At 44.2% G+C, this 17,505-nt stretch overlaps 1 protein-coding gene across 27 annotated transcripts in view; it reads right to left on the reverse strand.

Moving 5' to 3' along the window:
- Positions 1-4,865: 4,865 nt before the first annotated feature.
- The window catches only part of RBFOX1 (RNA binding fox-1 homolog 1), a 2,061,082-nt gene continuing 2,048,442 nt past the window's right edge, over positions 4,866-17,505 (reverse strand). For 11 of the 27 annotated variants that reach the window (XM_070413019.1, XM_070413020.1, XM_070413015.1 and 8 more), the window contains 2 exons: positions 9,170-9,245; positions 8,570-8,795 (listed from right to left, as the gene is read on the reverse strand). In XM_070413019.1, coding sequence (XP_070269120.1) covers positions 8,648-8,795; positions 9,170-9,245 — 224 coding nt within the window. In that variant the 3' untranslated portion in view covers positions 8,570-8,647. Of the gene's footprint in view, positions 7,623-8,569; positions 8,796-9,169; positions 9,246-17,505 lie in introns of those variants that run through there. The other 16 variants (XM_070413026.1, XM_070413017.1, XM_070413018.1 and 13 more) reach the window with 5 other exon arrangements.

The following is a 17,505-nucleotide window of genomic DNA, read 5'->3' on the forward strand; positions in this document are numbered from 1 at the left end:
CCACGAGTCCTCAGTTTAGGAAAATAACAAAGGAGAAAGCAGCAGCCTGCGCCCAGGGATGCTGACAGCCCTTCCAGCTGAGCAGCAGTTTGCATGGTGCTGAAATCCTGCTTAGTAATGGATTTCAGTGGCTCCCGCCTGGGAGTGTTTGGGGGAGATAAAGGGCGAGCTGCAGGCAGTGACTCTGACCTGTTTTCAGTTCTAGACAACTGCCTGGCGTGGCTGCAGAGAGTCTGACTTTCTGGATGTGAGCGTGAAGGTTTCCTTTGCAGTCCTTGCCGCCTGCTTTTAGGCAGGGTTTTCTGGGGGTGGGATGGGGGGGTGGGGGGCGGTTCTTTGTTTTGTTTGGATTTATTATTGTGTTGTTGTTAACTTTCCTTGTAAGGTTGGCTAGGACCTCCATGCTGATGAACTGCCAATTTGCATTCTGCACTCTGCCAACCGTCACCTGCCCACAGCACCACCATCACCCTCCTTCTCGGGTCTCTGCTCTTCTAGTTTCTGCCTCGAAGCCCTTGCGTTTTACTCTTGTCTTGAGCCTGGGGAATTCTCTTCTCTCGCTGCCTTTTTGCCTCCTTCAGGTAATGCAGCATCTGCCAGTGGCACTCAGAGAGCCTGAGTGTCAAAGCCACGGGCTGCTGCGAATCCCCAGGGATGACCACGCCAGGGCGGTCGCATTCTCAGACCTGGACCCTGGGGCCTCCTGCTATCCCACTGGCTAAACAAGTGTCAGCAGTTGTTAAAGCCGGGCGAGTGTACAGGGAAGCTGGGAACACTGGGGTTGGCTCTTACTTCCAATCCTTGTAAGCTCTTCGACGTGGGGCAAAGTACGTGCCTGGGCTGCCACAAGGAGTGAATGCCCAGGTGCCTGTGAAGTATTGTAGCAGCAGGAACTTGGCCGTCAGGCAGCCCAGGCCCACGGCTCCTCGCTACCACCTGGAGCCTTGTGCCTTGGGCATGTCGCCAGGGTTGCTGGAGGTTCTGCTTCCTTGTGGGCAGACTGGGGTAATGATAGTACCTTGCTTGCCAGTTTGGGAGAATTAAATGGGATAATAATAGTAATAAGTCTCATTTGCTGATGGCTTACTCTGTCAGGATCTAAGTGCTTTATAAGAATTAGCATCTATGTTTATGGTCCACTAATGCAGTGTAGTTATGCTAATGCATAAAAATAAAAATATTATACATTACAAAGCATTTAGTATCCGTGTGTGTATAAAGAGATTTATTTTAGACGTACACAACTGTATAGTTCCGTCTGTGTAATCATGCTATATATCAGAGAAAAGACATATACATATTATTTGAATCTCTAAAATGTGTATGGATTCATCTAAGTTATGCAGATAAGTAGAGAAATGATTTAAAAGAAAAAAATGCTGGCAGGCTAAGTGCTGTGCATCTTTGAACACATCTTATTCCCAGGAGAACCCTGGAGGGAGGTACTGTTCCCATCCACGTTTAGATATGAGATGGTTGAAGCACAGAGGCTAAGATTTTTCAAGGTGACTCTCACACAGGTGCCTGGACACAGACAGGTGTGTGTACATAAGCGCAGAGATTAAATATGTGTTTTGTAAAGGGCCTGGAACTGCAGTGAAACCATGTTAGCCAGTCTTCTTATTACTTGTTTCGTTCTCAATACAAGCTACAGCCCTGTTCCCTTTAGGAAGTGACTCCATTAGTGTTAAAAGAACCCTTGGTGTTTTCTTCCTAATACTGCCTTGCTGCCCAGAAATCATTCCCCCCTTTGAGATTGTGGGTTCACTCCCTTCTGACCCCAGATATCTGTCATCAAAGCAGCCTGATTCGTGAGGCCACAGAGACTTTCCCACCCGTTTCGTGGCCCACCTCCAATTTTCCAGTTGGGCGATGAGTACACAGCCTATGAGGTAAGACTGGGCTCTCCCAGGAGGTTCTCCCAAAGTGCCAAGGCGCCAAGTGCTCCTGTTCACCCCAAATCTACATCCCTCAGGACGTCATATGAGAGCCATGGGAAACCCCAGTTTCCCCCGTGAACTGAAGGGCTCTGCTTTGGGCTGTGAGATGAACATCAGATTGAAGCCTTAGCAATGGCACATGAGATTGTCACATCCTTCCGAAAAGACTGCACCTGCTGAATTTACATACAAATCTCCCAAAGATATCATATATATTTGTGTGTGCATGAGCACACGTATTGTCCAACAGCGAATTTAAACACACACACACACACACACACACACACAAACACCCCAGGCTTTCCCAGGAATATGACTATTCTATCTCTTCTGAGAATACTATTTCCAGTACTGATTCTGAACTTTATGGGTGAAAAAATCAGGTGGTCATGAGCAAGGTTAGAATGTGCGTCTTATATAGGTGCAGGCAGGTAGATGCTTGAGTACATGCGGGCATGCGCACACGCCTGCACATGCACATTGATGGGTCCTCCTGGCGTTATGAGGGTCGGATCTGCAGGGAGAACCTAACTAGAGCACCCTCAGGAAGTTCCCGAAGGTGGTCCCTCCCACATGGCGGTGGTCCTCAGCCTTGGGAGTGCCCAAAGCAGACAGGGCCCAGGAATCTGCTTTCAAACAAGCTCGTCATGTGTTTCTAAGAGAGAAGGTTGTGGGATGGCCCCTCAGAGGGGCACTGCCACAGCAGTAAAGGACGTTTGCTGTGTGTGCACGTGCGCAGCATGCACATGGACATGAGAGCATGCGTACATGCATGCGTGTGCATGTTCGGTTGCCTGGGATAGGCCTGGGATAGCAGAGTGCTCACAGAGCTCCCTGCTTTCCAGGAAGTAGAAACAGCCCTCAAATGTCACCACATATGATTGAGGTCCTCAGGGTGGTGAGTAGGAAAATGGGATGGGACTGAGACGGTGGTCTGAGCGACGAAACTGCACTGTTTTATTTTATTTTATTTCTAATACGGAGAAGGTCTTACTGTTTCATTAAAATATTGTTTTAAGAAAAAAATTGCAGGTGGGATGAAGTTCTACCTCCTGGGCATTGTCCACGAAAACACAAATAACAGCCCCAATTTATACACAGTCCTGTGCACCGCACATGGGCTTCCTCCGGGCTGCCTAGCCCACCTCTGCCCGCGCTGCGGGGGACACACATGTGCATCGGCTGGCGGAGCCTTTGAAGAAGCCCTTTCAGTTCTGCCACCGTTTTTATTTACTTTACACTTCACATGAAATTTATAGGCTTACCTTCATTTAAGAGAAGAGCCTGGTTTTGGAGATTCTGTAAATGACTGCTTTTCACATCTATACTTACATCCTCAGATTTGGAGAGGGTGGGGACTCAATTAGAAAGCCAGCAATTTAGGAGATAATTATCTTCCTCCTTGCCATATGCCAGGAGAAAGCTCGAGACAATTTTGCTGTAATTGATACAGCCTCACATATTTTGTAAGGAGAGTACTAGAAGCCCAGGTTTAACATGACCCCCCCCCCCAACCCCCCCCCCACCCCCATCATAAATAATGGAGCAGAATTTTGGAAGAAGGCATTCGCTCCAGGCTCAGACAGATCCTCATGGGACCTTGCTTCCCACAGTCGCTAGACATGACTTCAGGCAAATCATATGACTTATTAATTCTCATTGTCTTCATTTATGAAAGGAGGGTCATACTGCCTTCAAGGACCAATTGACACAGGGCGATGGGAGTTGACTGTGACCCTCCCAGTTCTCCATATTACAAGGAGTTTACAGGGAAGGGACCGTTAAGTATACTTGACGTGGTGTGATAATTGCTAGTAAGATAACCTGCCCTGTGAAACTGTGTGGGGCACTAAGCTAAGTCCTATCATTTCTGGAGTTGAGTGCTCACGGGCCAGGAGAAAAGAGCCCCCATGGACGAAGCATGCCGGTGTTGGGGTCCGGGCCTTGCCACTTGCTTGATGTGTGATCTCAGATGAGTTAAGCTCTCTGTGCCTCAGTTTCCTCCCTGTAAATAACCATAGCTTACAGGCGGTGAAGTACAGCAGTGAGCCTGTCGCATAGATTGTTTTATTGATTCCACATGACAATAGGAAGAGGCACGTATTGCTATCATCCGGGTTTATGGGTGAGGAAACCGAGGCATAGAACTCTGGCTTAACTTGCCCTGGGCTGCAGCTGGCAAGTGACAGAATCGGGATTCAAACTCCCAACATCTGCTTCCAGACCCCACATATTGAAAACTTGATAGGGGTATTAAGATAACTGAACGAGCAGAAACCGGTTTGGCTCAGTGGATAGAGCATCGGCCTGCGGACTGAAAGGTCCCAGGTTCGATTCTGGTCAAGGGCATGTACCTGGGTTGCGGACACATCCCCAGTAGGGAGTGTGCAGGAGGCAGCTGATCGATGTTTCTAACTCTCTATCTCTCTCCCTTCCTCTCTGTAAAAAACCAATAAAATATATTTTAAAAAGATAACTGAACGAGGCAGAAGATATTATTTAGATAACTAAATGGGGTAGATCACCCTGATAGAATTATTACATCATTAAATGAAATAAGTAACACAAGAGCCTAAGCTGGATTCGTGGCCCAAGGTAAGCACTCCATAAACGGAAACCTAGCACTCACTAGTTTTCTCCTCATCATACAAGCCTCCCCCGACCCCAGAGTTGTATTAATCACTAGGACAGATGTTTCACTGAAATTCACAATTTATTTTTGTTGTTTTGTTTTCATCCAAAGACTGACATTTCCACGCTGGGGAACAGCCCTGTGTGCCATACTGCCAGTGCACCTGCAGGGGGCGCCACCAGTGGCTATGGCAGCCTCCTGCTCACCTGGGCAGCCCACACCACGCCCCCTGCTGGACACACCCTTGAAAGAAACACACAGAAGCCAAAGGACTAAGAACACCAACTCACAGGTACCTTTTCAGACTAAGCTTTTATTTTTTTGATATTACAAACCAGTTTTCTTTATTCACAAACCACTGTAAGTGATATAAACACTAATTTCTAAAGACAGATATACACATTTTCTGGGTTTGCAGATTGCGTGATGTGTGTGTTAAGAAGTCACTATAGGCCACACATGATATTAATCTTTTTTTCATAATTCATAATAGCAATAGTTATTTAGATAAATGAAAACATTCCAAATAAATACTGTTTTAAAAAATCCAAAATGTCTGTTTACATCTCTGACATACATTTTAAAATGACTTGTTGGCATCTTGGAGGAGTGCCTAGACAGAAGATCTGCAACCTCAGTTGGCACCCACTTGCTCTAAATGATTTTATTAAAACTACATACAGTCATGGGGGAAAAGTACAGCTCATCAATGAAAATCAAAACTGCAAATTAATTTTACTTTAACCAACACAGTAAGAATTCTATGTTTGTGATTCCAAATACAATGCAAATTCTGGAGTGTGAAATTTGAGGCAATTGGGAGAAATCCGTTTATTCTCCCTAGCCCCCTGTTCTTTCTCTCTCTCTCCCCTCCGGGGTAGGATGCCATATATTTTAAGAAACCATTGCCTTTCAAAACATCAACTGTCATCACATTGCTTCCCAGGTGGGGGGATGAGAATGCCTTAGTGATGCTATAGAACACCCCTCTGCCCCTCCCCTCCCCCACCCGGAGAAGCCTGCTGAAAAGCACATCTGATACGCTTTGGGCTGCTGAGCAGTTTTCCCCCTTTCTCTCTGGGTTCAAGACAACCCTCATCTGCCTTAGATATCGAAGCTACAGAAACTTGGTTTTCAAATCTTGTGAAACTTTATTGATGGTTTAATATCCAACCGATCTTACTGCATGCACATAGGATGACAAGAATGCTGGATCACAAACACTTTTTTTTTTTTTTTAAGTTTTGTTTGGTTTTGTTTGAAAGCAGAGTTGTTACAGCGGATTGGCAGGTTCACAGCGGTGAGTTGATAACTTACTAAAGTGCTTGCCAGACGGCCGGCACTGTACACATGAAGACTTAACTAGGGCAGCAAAACTACTGGGGACAGCTTGCTGCTGTTTGTTTCATTTAAATACAAAAACAGGAAGACCCGTGACAGATACCCCAACTCAGGTTAACTTGTAAACAGGACAACATGGAAGGCGTTCAAACAGAAGTAATCCGGACAAACTGCAATTTTTCGGCCGTGTGTGTCGCTCTGGCCCTGCTTCTGAGGTGGGGGGGGGGGGCGGGGGGGGCTTTGTTCTTCGGGGAGGAGGAGGGTACACCTACATTTTTGCTTCCTTCTTACAAGTGTCCTGGGCCTTAGAGACAGAACTAAAGTTACCGATTTGAGATCATCACTGGGGATGAGGAAGAATAGGGGGTGGTGGTGGGGGAGTGGGCAGGCTCTCACAGACTGAAAAATTGCAGCTTGCTCACATAACACAGTCATGTTTCAAAAAGTACCAAGCTGACGAAAATACCATGATTATCTCTACTCAATGATTGCAATACTTGTAAAATGCTTCTAGAAATCCGAATATGATTATCATGTAATTCCATAAAAATTATAGGTCTGTCTCTAACAGTTGTTCTACTAGGCTAAAACTAAAGCTTCATAGACTGTTTCTAGAACTTAACAACTCCACTGCACAGATGTAAATTTTATACATTTTTTAACTGGTACAAAGAATTTAAGTTTTTATTACTTTCTTTTTTTGGAAAAAAAGAAAAAAATAGAAACAGTGCTTTTAATCACCTTTTTATTAATGTTATTTTTTTTCCCTCCCATAATATAAAAGTCAGCAATGATATCAATAATTTATTATACTGGAAGAAATATAAAAAGAATGCTTGTTGATGGCCTAACTAGCAGTTTTTGCCTAAATAACTAGCGGCTGGTTAAGAAGCTGAATACTGCCCAGGGGGAAAGGTTAAAGGGTGGGTTTGCACAGCTTCATTCAACTTGGATGCACAAGGGCTGCTAGAAGCATCCCCTTAACAGCATACCCTTTGGCCTGAACGGACAATGAGTGACTCAGAACCGTTGCTATATGATCGTTGGTGCAGTGGGTCGTTTAGATTCATCAGTTACTATTTTTTTTTCTTTCAGTCGAACCCCAGTCCCAATCCCCTAAGTCCCTCCCACCTTTCCCCTTTCATAAAATAAAATAATGCAGATGCAGAAAAAATGACTACTGTAGTCACTTACACTCTTCCCGAACAGCTGATAACCCCAGTAGCTTACTATTCAGCATATATAATTCATTTACATGATAAAGCACTCTGGATATGGCCCTAAACCAGTTTTTATTCATAGCTAGCATCTCTCTAGGTCAACCACAAAAAAAAAAAAAAAAGAAAACAAAAAAACAAAACTCCTACAGCCAGCAACCAAACTACGGAACCTTCAGAAATTAAAGACCCACAATAGTAAAATACACAGAACAAAATATCTGAGGTATAAGATAAAAAATGTAATTTTTTTTCCTCTTTTTAGTTTTTAGAGTTGCTAAAATGATGCACTACTGCATGTATTGCAATACCCAGGCCTCGGAAAGCTTCCTTTCTCCCCACATTGGAAGGTTTTTATGGTTTTGTCATTTAGTATGGAGCAAAACGGTTGTATCCCCCTCGGTATATACTAGCCTGCAATGAAGAAAGAACGAGACCCACATCATCAGCATGGCTCCTAGTCTTGGCATCAGTCAAGGGTGCAAAAGCATTCTGAAACAAAGCAATTTGAGGGGTGTGTTTTTTACATTTTCCTTTTGCAACACGTGGATCATCAAAAAAAAAAGACTACTCATGTGAAAAATAGACACTCAAACTCAACCAAAATGAAGGCACCCCTACCCAACCCCAGGTCATTCTTGGAGAACTGAAGATAGGGCCAATCCTAACCCCCACCAAGAGCTCCACAGACAGAGAGCCCCTCTGAAACCCAATTCTGTCGGCCAGTCCTGGTAGTTGAAAGGACTCGGATATACTGGACCACTGAAGGATGTGCAGTGTCTCATTCTGTTTGCTCATTTGATTCATTAACACTATGATCCATCGGGAAAAGCTCAATCTACACTCAAGAGGTTGAATGCAGATGACTGATTGAATGTCGTAATTCCACTCTCTTTTCCAACACATAACTCAAGTGGACTAGGTGTTGAAGCAGAGTGGTTGAAGGCAAAATCAGGATGGAAATTTAAATCAACTCTGTACTTGACGTGGCTCAACGAGCTGTATGGGAATTTGCGCTTAAGAGGGGAGTCATACGGATGGATTGCTTGATGTAACCGAGCTTGTGCAAAAGAACATGGTCCCCAGATCGTGGTTGAATTTCTACCACCACGCTCCAGCGAATTGTCTGGCCATGGCTTTAGACGGCTACGAGGTGGCACTTAATTTATTTCCTTTTTCTAAAGGTACTGGCGATTCAAATGAATGCCTATGGGGATTGAGTTTTAGGATAAAGGACTGAGATTCTTGATCCCAAGCAGAAAGCTGCATGCCAAAAGCTTTGTAATGATTGCATACGCTCTCACGTGATGGGCACGTCTTACTGTACTCAAGAGTTTTAGTGCATAGAAGTTTGAACAAGTACAGGCAAATTCACCCACCCTCACCTCCCCTGTATGCCCTCCCCCCACCCCCCAAACAAAAACCCAACCCCCCAAAAAATAAAAGACAACCCCCAAACCCAGCTGATTCCTTCTAGTTCCTTATGTACTAGGCACACACACAAAGTGTGCCCCTCTCTATTTTCTTTCCTGGGCGACTATGACTTTAAACATGAATTGTAATAGGGGAGGAGAGGCAGTCAGATTCTCAGCTGCCTGACAGCAGAGGCCTGGAAGTGTGCAGCTTAGCTCCTCTGAAGTCTGTGCTGGGGCTGGAACCTTGGGGCTATGTGAATGAGCAGCAAGGGAGGGAAAAAAAAAAGAAAAAAAAAAGTTCTGCATTGACACTGCATTCTGTTAGTGATGGATTTAATTATCAAAATGACTAATTATTCCATTAAGGTAAGTGCTCTGCTAGGTGAGACTTGCAAAATTAGAAATATAATAACTTACATGCACTACATTGCCAAGAAATTAAGACATTTATCAAGTTTACTGGGAGGATTAATGTGGCATTTTAGCTGCTGTTAGATTAGCACAAGAGACAAATTCAATTAAGGGGAGAGTGAGAGGACGTCAACCATCAACCCATACAAAGGTCCCAGCTGGGGAAGGGAAGGGAGCGGGAAGAAGTGAGGAAGAGGAGGAATTGGTACTCACCATGGCACCAACGCCGTAGGTGGGGGCTGGAGCAAGTGTGTGGTGGTAGGGGTCGGCAGCATAAACTCGTCCGTAACTGAAAGGGAAATAGAGGTGAAGATTAATCCATAATATGCAGTTACAAAGTAATAATAGCAACCATAAAATGCAAAATACCAAGACAGTGTGGAGGGGCCCTATTCATCTTCATACCTAAGGAACATATTCCTATCTGCCACATAACATTTAAAAAGTCCATCTGTGCATAGCACATTCTTTTGTCCATTTAACATGGCTGGTCTCTCATAGGACCATTTCTAACTGCTCATGCGGCTACCCTGGAGACCGAGGTAGGCAAACAAACAAACAAACAACACAAAACAACGTGAAAGAATGGTTTTAAGAAGCCCAGTAAAGCCAGTACCCCCAGAGGACATGTTAATACCCAAGAGAGATGGTCCTTTTCTCCTAATTTAGCTGTCACCAATCAAAGGAGAAAGGGTGAATCAAAATGGGCAAAGCGACCCAGTCTTTACAGTTAGGGTCCAACATCTTTGTTAAGAGCAAACACACTCAAATAGAAGCATCCTTGAAGGGTTTCTGGGACGCCACCCCAACCCACTCAAGAGTTATAGCTGATTTGATTTCAATCCTATCACTCCAGAACCTCTAACTCATCAATCTATGGCCAGGTTCTGGGAAGGGACACATTTCAAACAGTATTTCTTGATGACAGTTCCTTATCTTCGAGTTTTTCTGTCTCTCTTTCCCATCCTCTTCCCTCCTCTGCCATGACTTCCAGCACAGGCCTCAGAATAAAAAATGAAGAAGGGAAGGAAGCCTGATGCATTCAGTGTGTATTAAGTGTCCGGGACTGAATGATGCCACAGATCAGAAATTAGGGTTCAGAGAGGTGAAGTCACTTGCTCAAGATCACAGAGCTAGACAGTCAGAGCTGACCTTTACATTTCTCAGAGCCACTGGAAGGATCTTTCCATGGTGGCATGTACCCTTACTTAAATGGCCTGCCGGATACCTCCTTGCAGGTAGTTTGAACAGTGCTCCTTCAGTAATGATCAAAGCTGAGATGCAATCTTAAGTTAGGTTCCCCAGAAGAGCCTGAAATAGAGATTCTTGTGCATGTAAAGAAGAAGGAGAGAGAGAGGCAGGCAGTTCAATAGCAAGGGAAAGAGGAGAAATGGCCTAAGCTAGAGACTAACTTTGACCTGACCCTGTGAGTTGTGCCCCAGAATGAATCCCAGCTGGAGGCAAAGGAGTTGGTTTTTTGAACACTCATGTAAGTTAAGCATTAGCTGCAGGTTTCCCTGGGGGGTGGAGAAGAACTGAATTGAAGTGACTTTCGTGGGCAGAAGGTAATTCTCTGAAGAAGGGAGCACCTGAGCACTGTTAGCAGCTGGGGAACGGGGGGTACCGGTCACCAAATGGGATATATGTGGATTACCCATAGCTTTTGGCTCTGGGACTTTCCTTTAAAGAATGAAGGAACAAGTCCGGAAGAAATGATTTGTCTGTTCTATCAACTACTGTCAACCTTAAGCCACCTCCCATCTCTTGGAGTCTAATTTCCACATGCTTTATTCTTCTCCTTCCCTATCTTTTCACCATTTTGCTTCCAATCTTCTTGCTCATAGTTGGTGAATAAGAATGTACTGGATGGGCCTGGCTAGCGTGGCTCAGTGGTTGACCTATGAACCAGGAGCTCATGGTTCAATTCCCAGTCAGGGCACATGTCCCAGTTGCTGGCTTAATCCCCACGAGGGGGGCGTGCAGGAGGCAGCCAATCAATGATTCTCTCTCCTCATTGATGTCTCTGTCTCTCTCCCTCCCTTCCTCTCTGACATCAATATATTAAAAAAAAATGTACTAGATAGAACATATTAGCCAGTCAGAGAAAGACAAATATCACATGATCTCACTCATATGTGGAATCTAATGAACAAAATAAACTGATGAACAAAATAGATCCAGAGACATAGAAGCAAGGAACAGACTGTGGAATCTCAGAGGGAAGGTGGGGGAGGTGGGTGGGTGGGAAGAGATTAACCAAAGAACCTGAATGCATATATGCATAATCCATGGACACAGATAATAAGGTGGTGGAGGTCTGGGATGGGGGGAGGGGCAGGGGCATGCTGGCTAGAAGGGGTCAATGGGGGGGGGGGGGACATATGTAATTCTTTCAACAATAAAGATTAAGAAAAACAAAAAAGAATATACTGGATGGGCCTGGAATGATTGCTTACATCGTGGAGCCCTGAAAGTTCGGAAGAAGGTGGGTGAAGATCCTTCTAACTCATGGGCTCTAGTTTAGACTCCACGTGGGAAAAAATGATTTGACCAGTTCACATTGGATGTGTCTTCTTCCCAAGCCCTCCTTGCCTGTTCAAGGGGCACCAAGCTCCAACAATCCAGATGAGGCTTTCTGCTTCAACACACTGTGTTCTCCCGATCCTCACAAGTGGTATGAGAATGGATGTTTCTCAGTGAAACAGACAGTCCACCCTCCCCCTTGCACTTCATTCCCTAAGATACCTGCCAGCCCTCTGGCTCATCACAAAAGGCCTTCCAAGACCCCCATCTCTCTGGGAGGAAAAACAGATGGGAGTCCAAGACAGAGGGCATGTTAAAACAAGAGGAATGATGACATTTTTTAAGAAGTCACTCATTCAGGGAGATCACTCATGAAAGCTGGACCTCGACCCATGCAATTAGAAGTAAATATTCATAGGTGTAAAGGAATATGAGATACAACTTTGTCATTAATTTTTATTTCATGAGAAAGTAAAGTTGTCATTAGGGCAGAGGGTTAAAAAAAGTGATCATAGAATTATTTTTAATGCACTTTCACTCTGCAAAGCTGGTGGTATGAACAGGACATATACGACAAAAGCGAACTAAAAACCCTTGGAAAGGTACTATGTAATGCCACAGCATGATATTCCTTCAAAACGGGCATGAAGATGTAAATTCAGAGGAATTACTGTTTTTTCTTTTAATTTGGGGAATGATTTTACTGTGGCAAAGATTTCCTCTTTTTGGTAGACGACATGTTGGTGGCCTGAATGCATTGCATGAAAACGTAGCTCCCACCCTTTTCTCCCACGTACTTTAATTGTACATTTTTATTTGTTTATAACACTGGGCAGAGCCTCAGTGGAAAGCCCAAGGTAACAATTTGGCAATGTTCTCTGCCTGGGCAGAAGAAAAATACAGCAGCGCTGAACTATTCCTGGTAAATGAGCAGGCGCCTTTTCTCCTCAGGGTGACCTCTACCTTCAGATTCTGATGGTTTTATTATGATTAATAAATTTCATTTCCACAGAGGAAAAGGGACCATGTCAGCTCAAACTGAAAGCAAGGAGGCTTCTTTTCAAATGCTAATTTCTGAACACGCCCTTGTGTGACACTACAATTTAGACACAAGGTTATTAGGGAAGATGTGGACTCCAGCTCTACGCTCACAACAGCTATGCCAGGCACGTCGGCAACCCTACGCCCTCAGAGCTGGCTAAGCACAGCCTGAAGGAAGAATGGCAAGTCCCAGGGACCCCAATGGAGTGATGGGAAAATGTGTCTGGACTGCCGTGTTATGAGTGATCTCCACACATGGTCACCTCCGCCGCACCTGGCCTTGGCCAAGGTGGACCACAGTGCATCAGTCCAGCCCTCAGAAATTACAGATGAAATCTTAAATGTATACACGTCATTCCATTCACACTGTCACCATCCTAACATCATGTATTTCACCAGAACCAAATCAACAATAGCCTTAAATCTTGTCTCTTTGGCTCCACTTCTGCTTCTCCAAATCACCAACCATTTACTATTATATCTGTATCTATCAAATCTATCTATCTATCTATCTATCTATCTATCAATCAACCATATATCTACCTGTTCATCTATCTATCCACTTATCTAATTGAGATAAATCTACTTATATCACTTCTTTGCTTAAAACCCTCCTCTGATTCTAGAATACAATCCAAACTTTCCTGACTCGTCCCTGTCCCTCTCTCAATCCTCTCATGCACCCCTCTAGCCCTTGTTTACTGTGTTCCAGGCACATTGGCCTCTTCAATACTCCTTGGACACATGCAAATTCATTCTTTCCTTAGGGCTTGGGCACTCACTCATTCTCCACCCGAATTGCTGCCTTTTCTTCTTTATGTCTAAGGTCAAATGTCACTTCCCTAGAGAGCTGCTCCCTTTCCTGACCCCTCTTTCTGAATCACACTTTCCCACCCTCTCCTCACCCCCTCATGCCAAGTAGCAAATCTCTAGTAATTTTGTTTACTTACTTCTCTCCCTGGCTATTCACCTGTCCCCCCTCCTGCACTGTCAGCCCCATGGAGTCTGGGGCAGAGTCTAGCACAGCACTGGCCACAGTGCAGAGGAACCAGAGCCACGCCACTGCCGCCAAGTGAGTGGAGGCAGCAAGAGGGAGGAGTGGAGAGGAGGGAAGTGTACCCATCATTATGATTCTGTTAGTGGCAAAGCTTTCCGAAGTCTTTAGGTCAACTGCTCTCAGAAACATTCAAACCCCTTAAAGACACCCAAAGAAAACTTTCTGGGGACTTTGGAAATACAGTGTGTAATTTCCCATCACCCCCAAGAGTTTATAAATCACTGCCCAAGTTGTCATAAGGCTCGCCAAAACCCTTTAGGGAAAAACCAAATAAACAAAGGAATGAAAGGTAACAGCCTGCTGCCATCATGAGCCCTTGTCTAATTTTGACCTTAGCAACAACTTAAGAGGAGGAGGCCCACACCGGGCCCTGGGAAGGGCAGAGGCCTTGGGGCAAGAAGATCCAGGTTCAAGTTCTGCCTTTGCAATGTCCTTGCTCAATGACTTGGGCACCGATACCAACGATACCAATAAAATGGTATCATTTTATCTGAGCCCTGCCTAATTCACAGATAAAGTGCATGGGAAGAAACCAGACACGTTTTAAAGCAGTCCACACATTATAATACAAGGGCTTTTATATAGGTTTTCACAAGCCAATCTCTGTAGAAGGAACTGAAGGATCCTCTTCTAATATGATCATGTGTAGCTCTAGCAGTCAACGTACAGATGCTTTTGGAGCTGAGATCTAGCTAATTTGTGAGTTGCAGACGTAGTTTAAATTGCTGTATTCGAACTTCAGGTTCAATAAATAAGCATGCCACATGTTGAATGGGAAATATGAACCCATGTTTGTAAAGTACTTGGTGAGCTCTGCTGAGTCATACATATATTACTTGTTAACAACATCTTCTAAATCTAGTTGAAACAAGCTGGATGCTCATAAAACACAATAGGGTCATGTAGGTACACCAACCAGGGTTTTAACAGTCAGGTGATTTTCTTATAGGGAGATATAGTAAGAACACTTTAATTAACTTCACTCCATATATTTCAATTAAGAGTCTTTATGCTCCTGGGTCTAGTTATTCTTACTTTAGCATCATCCCCCCATGCCTCCTGTCCCAGAAATAGTGGGGAGAACCCCGGTGGAGCAGAAAGATGAATTAAATATCTTCTCCCCCTGTGATCTATGTCACCATGTGGCACAGATCTCCTAGACAGCCCGCCTAAGCAGGAAGGCACGGAGACTATGCTGTGTCCTCACTACACAGACAGGCATTACAGAGCAGGCATTCAAAATAGGAAACCTCCCTAGGAGGAGCCTGCATGGCAATGCCATTAAGGGCTATATTGCCCTCCTAATTGTATCTAAGATATAGCCCATAAGGAACTGGGGAAAATTAATCCATGCAAGGCACATACTAACCACACAGTACAAACGGGGTATTTACTACACCACAGCCCTGTGGTTCTGACAGCCTGCTACTTGGAGAGTGATGGTTTAGCTAGGGCATGTTCCCACTGGTTTGCACATGTCTCAGACCTCAGTTGCTCACTATGCCTTAGTGCAGGGGTCCTCAAACTTTTTAAACAGGGGGCCAGTTCACTGTCCCTCAGACCGTTGGAGGGCAGGACTATAGTTTAAAAAAAAAAACTATGAACAAATTCCTATGCACACTGCACATATCTCATTTTGAAGTAAAAAAACCAAAATGGAACAAACAATATTTGTATTTGCATGTGGCCCGCAGGCCGTACTTTGAGGACCCCTGCTTAGTGAATCTATTCAACTAAGAAAATATTTCTCTGTGATTGCTGTGGCCTTCTCCTAGGCACTGACTTAGACAAGATACACAAGATAGAGGAAGTGGACCAGCGCCATATCTCAAAACCAAGAAAACAGCTCCACATGCAGCTAAACCTCCAAGAAAGATGCCAGTAGAAACGGGAGAAATTCTCTGAGATGAATAACATGGAGTTACCTCAACATGACTGATATTTCTGAATTTTATCGCTGGTCACTTCCTTAGCTTGGGTTTGCAACAATCATCTGCACAGGTCACTCAGGACAGTGTTCAGCCTCCTGATTTTTGTCCTCAGAAGAAGGAAGGAAAATATCTTCTGGGTTCTTTAGCTCCCCAATGGGAAGCCATGGGCTCTGTTGTTGCAAATAGATGCTGGTCACACATGTGAACTGTGCACGTAGCATCTATGGGAACCAGATCCTACCACCTATGGGAAGTCAGATGGCATCATCCTTTCTATGTCCTCTAGTACAATTCAAAAGCTCTTCCTATTTGGAATCCCAACAAAGCAAGTTTGAGGTAGGAACCTTGGTTCTGGACTCAGCACAGCACAGCAGCAACCACTGTCCAGGAGTCAAGAAGACACAATAAGCCCAGCTGGCATGGCTTAGTGGTCAAACATTGACTTATGAACCAGGGGGTCATAGTTCCATTCCCAGTCAGGGCACATGCCCAGGTTGCAGGCTTGATCCCCAGTGTGGGGCGTGCAGGAGGCAGCCGATCAATGATTCTCTCTCATCATTGATGTCTCTATTTCTCACTCTCTCTTCCTCTCTGAAATCAATAAAAACTTATTAGTGAAAAGAAGACACAGTCAATCCTGCTTTTGGTTCCACAGTTCCTCCACTACAATAAAAGACACAGAGCCACACTCTCTCTAATGTCAAGGCCAAGGCACCCTCCTTTTGTGTCCTGACTACGGCTCTACCAAAATCATGAAGAATTTCCCATCATGTTTTGAAATTAGCATGGCACCCCATCTATGGTTTAATTCACAGGGGGAACCCCAAAGGCAGTTCTGTGTTTGTATTCTTCATGGGGTTGCCAATAGCTCTGCAGAGAAGCCAAGCTGAAGCTAAGGATTCCACAAGGTCAGAATTTTTAGAATCAAATCCTGCTTCTGCTATGTGTCTGCTGAGTCATCTCAGAAAGTTTATCTCCTCTCTGAGCCAGCTTCTCCATCCATGAATAGAGACAGTAATAGTGCATACTGACTGTAAATTGCTGAGTGAAGCTGAGATAGGGTTAGTCAGAACCAAACAATTGTCAGTGATCGATGCTATTAAGACTGGGAGGATTGCAACCCTTGTCTGCTCTCTATTCTGTGTGGGGTCCCTGCAGCAGAGCTCATGGGGCACAGGAGTCAGAACTACCCCTGAATTGAGTTGTCCATCTGAAGCCCTGAGTAATGGTATCTCCCGGCCCCTTGTAAGTGGATCACAGATTCTGAGAGGTTAATAAGCAATGTGAGAAGGAGGCAGGTTACTTGGAGGCAAAATTAAAACGTAAAGTGAAGAAACACTAACAATGTCCAGATAATCTGTCAAAACATTTTAATTCTGAGTGAGTGTCCTTCACCTCTAAGAGACCAGTTCTTGAGGCATGCCAACACTTTTGATACTCATTTGAACAAAATGAATGAAAATGTGGCTCTAAAATGGTACTGTTTAATAAAAATATAAAGAGAAACACAAATGCAAGCCACATATGACATTTTAAGTTTTATAGTAGCTGCATTAAAAAAGTAAAACCAGGTGAAGTTCATATTTTTATTTAACCTGCTATATTAAAGATATTATCATTTCAATCTGTAATTGACAAAAAGATGATGATTAAAATATTTTACATAGTTTTTTTGTAGTAAGGTTTGGAAATCTAGTATGTATTTTACATATATAGCTCATCTCAATTTGGACCAGTCACATGTTAAGGGCTCAATAGCCACACGTGGAGATTGGCTGCTATATTGCCAAGCATGGCTCTAGATAAACCTGTTGGGTGTTCTCCTTGCCATTGAAATAGAAGGATTCCTGAGTGATCCACTCAGTGTTTCCTAAGGTGTGATCTATGGAATTGCCTGGAGGAACTTGTAAGAATGTAGATTTCCAGGCTCCCTCTCCAGGTCTGTGAATCAGAATCTCTGAGGCAGGGAGGGGAGGACATAGACTCTGTATTGGTAA

This window comes from Myotis yumanensis, unplaced genomic scaffold (genome assembly GCF_028538775.1).
Source record: "Myotis yumanensis isolate MYYU_CA2020_CCGP unplaced genomic scaffold, mMyoYum1.0.hap1 SCAF_4, whole genome shotgun sequence".
NCBI lineage: Eukaryota > Metazoa > Chordata > Mammalia > Chiroptera > Vespertilionidae > Myotis > Myotis yumanensis.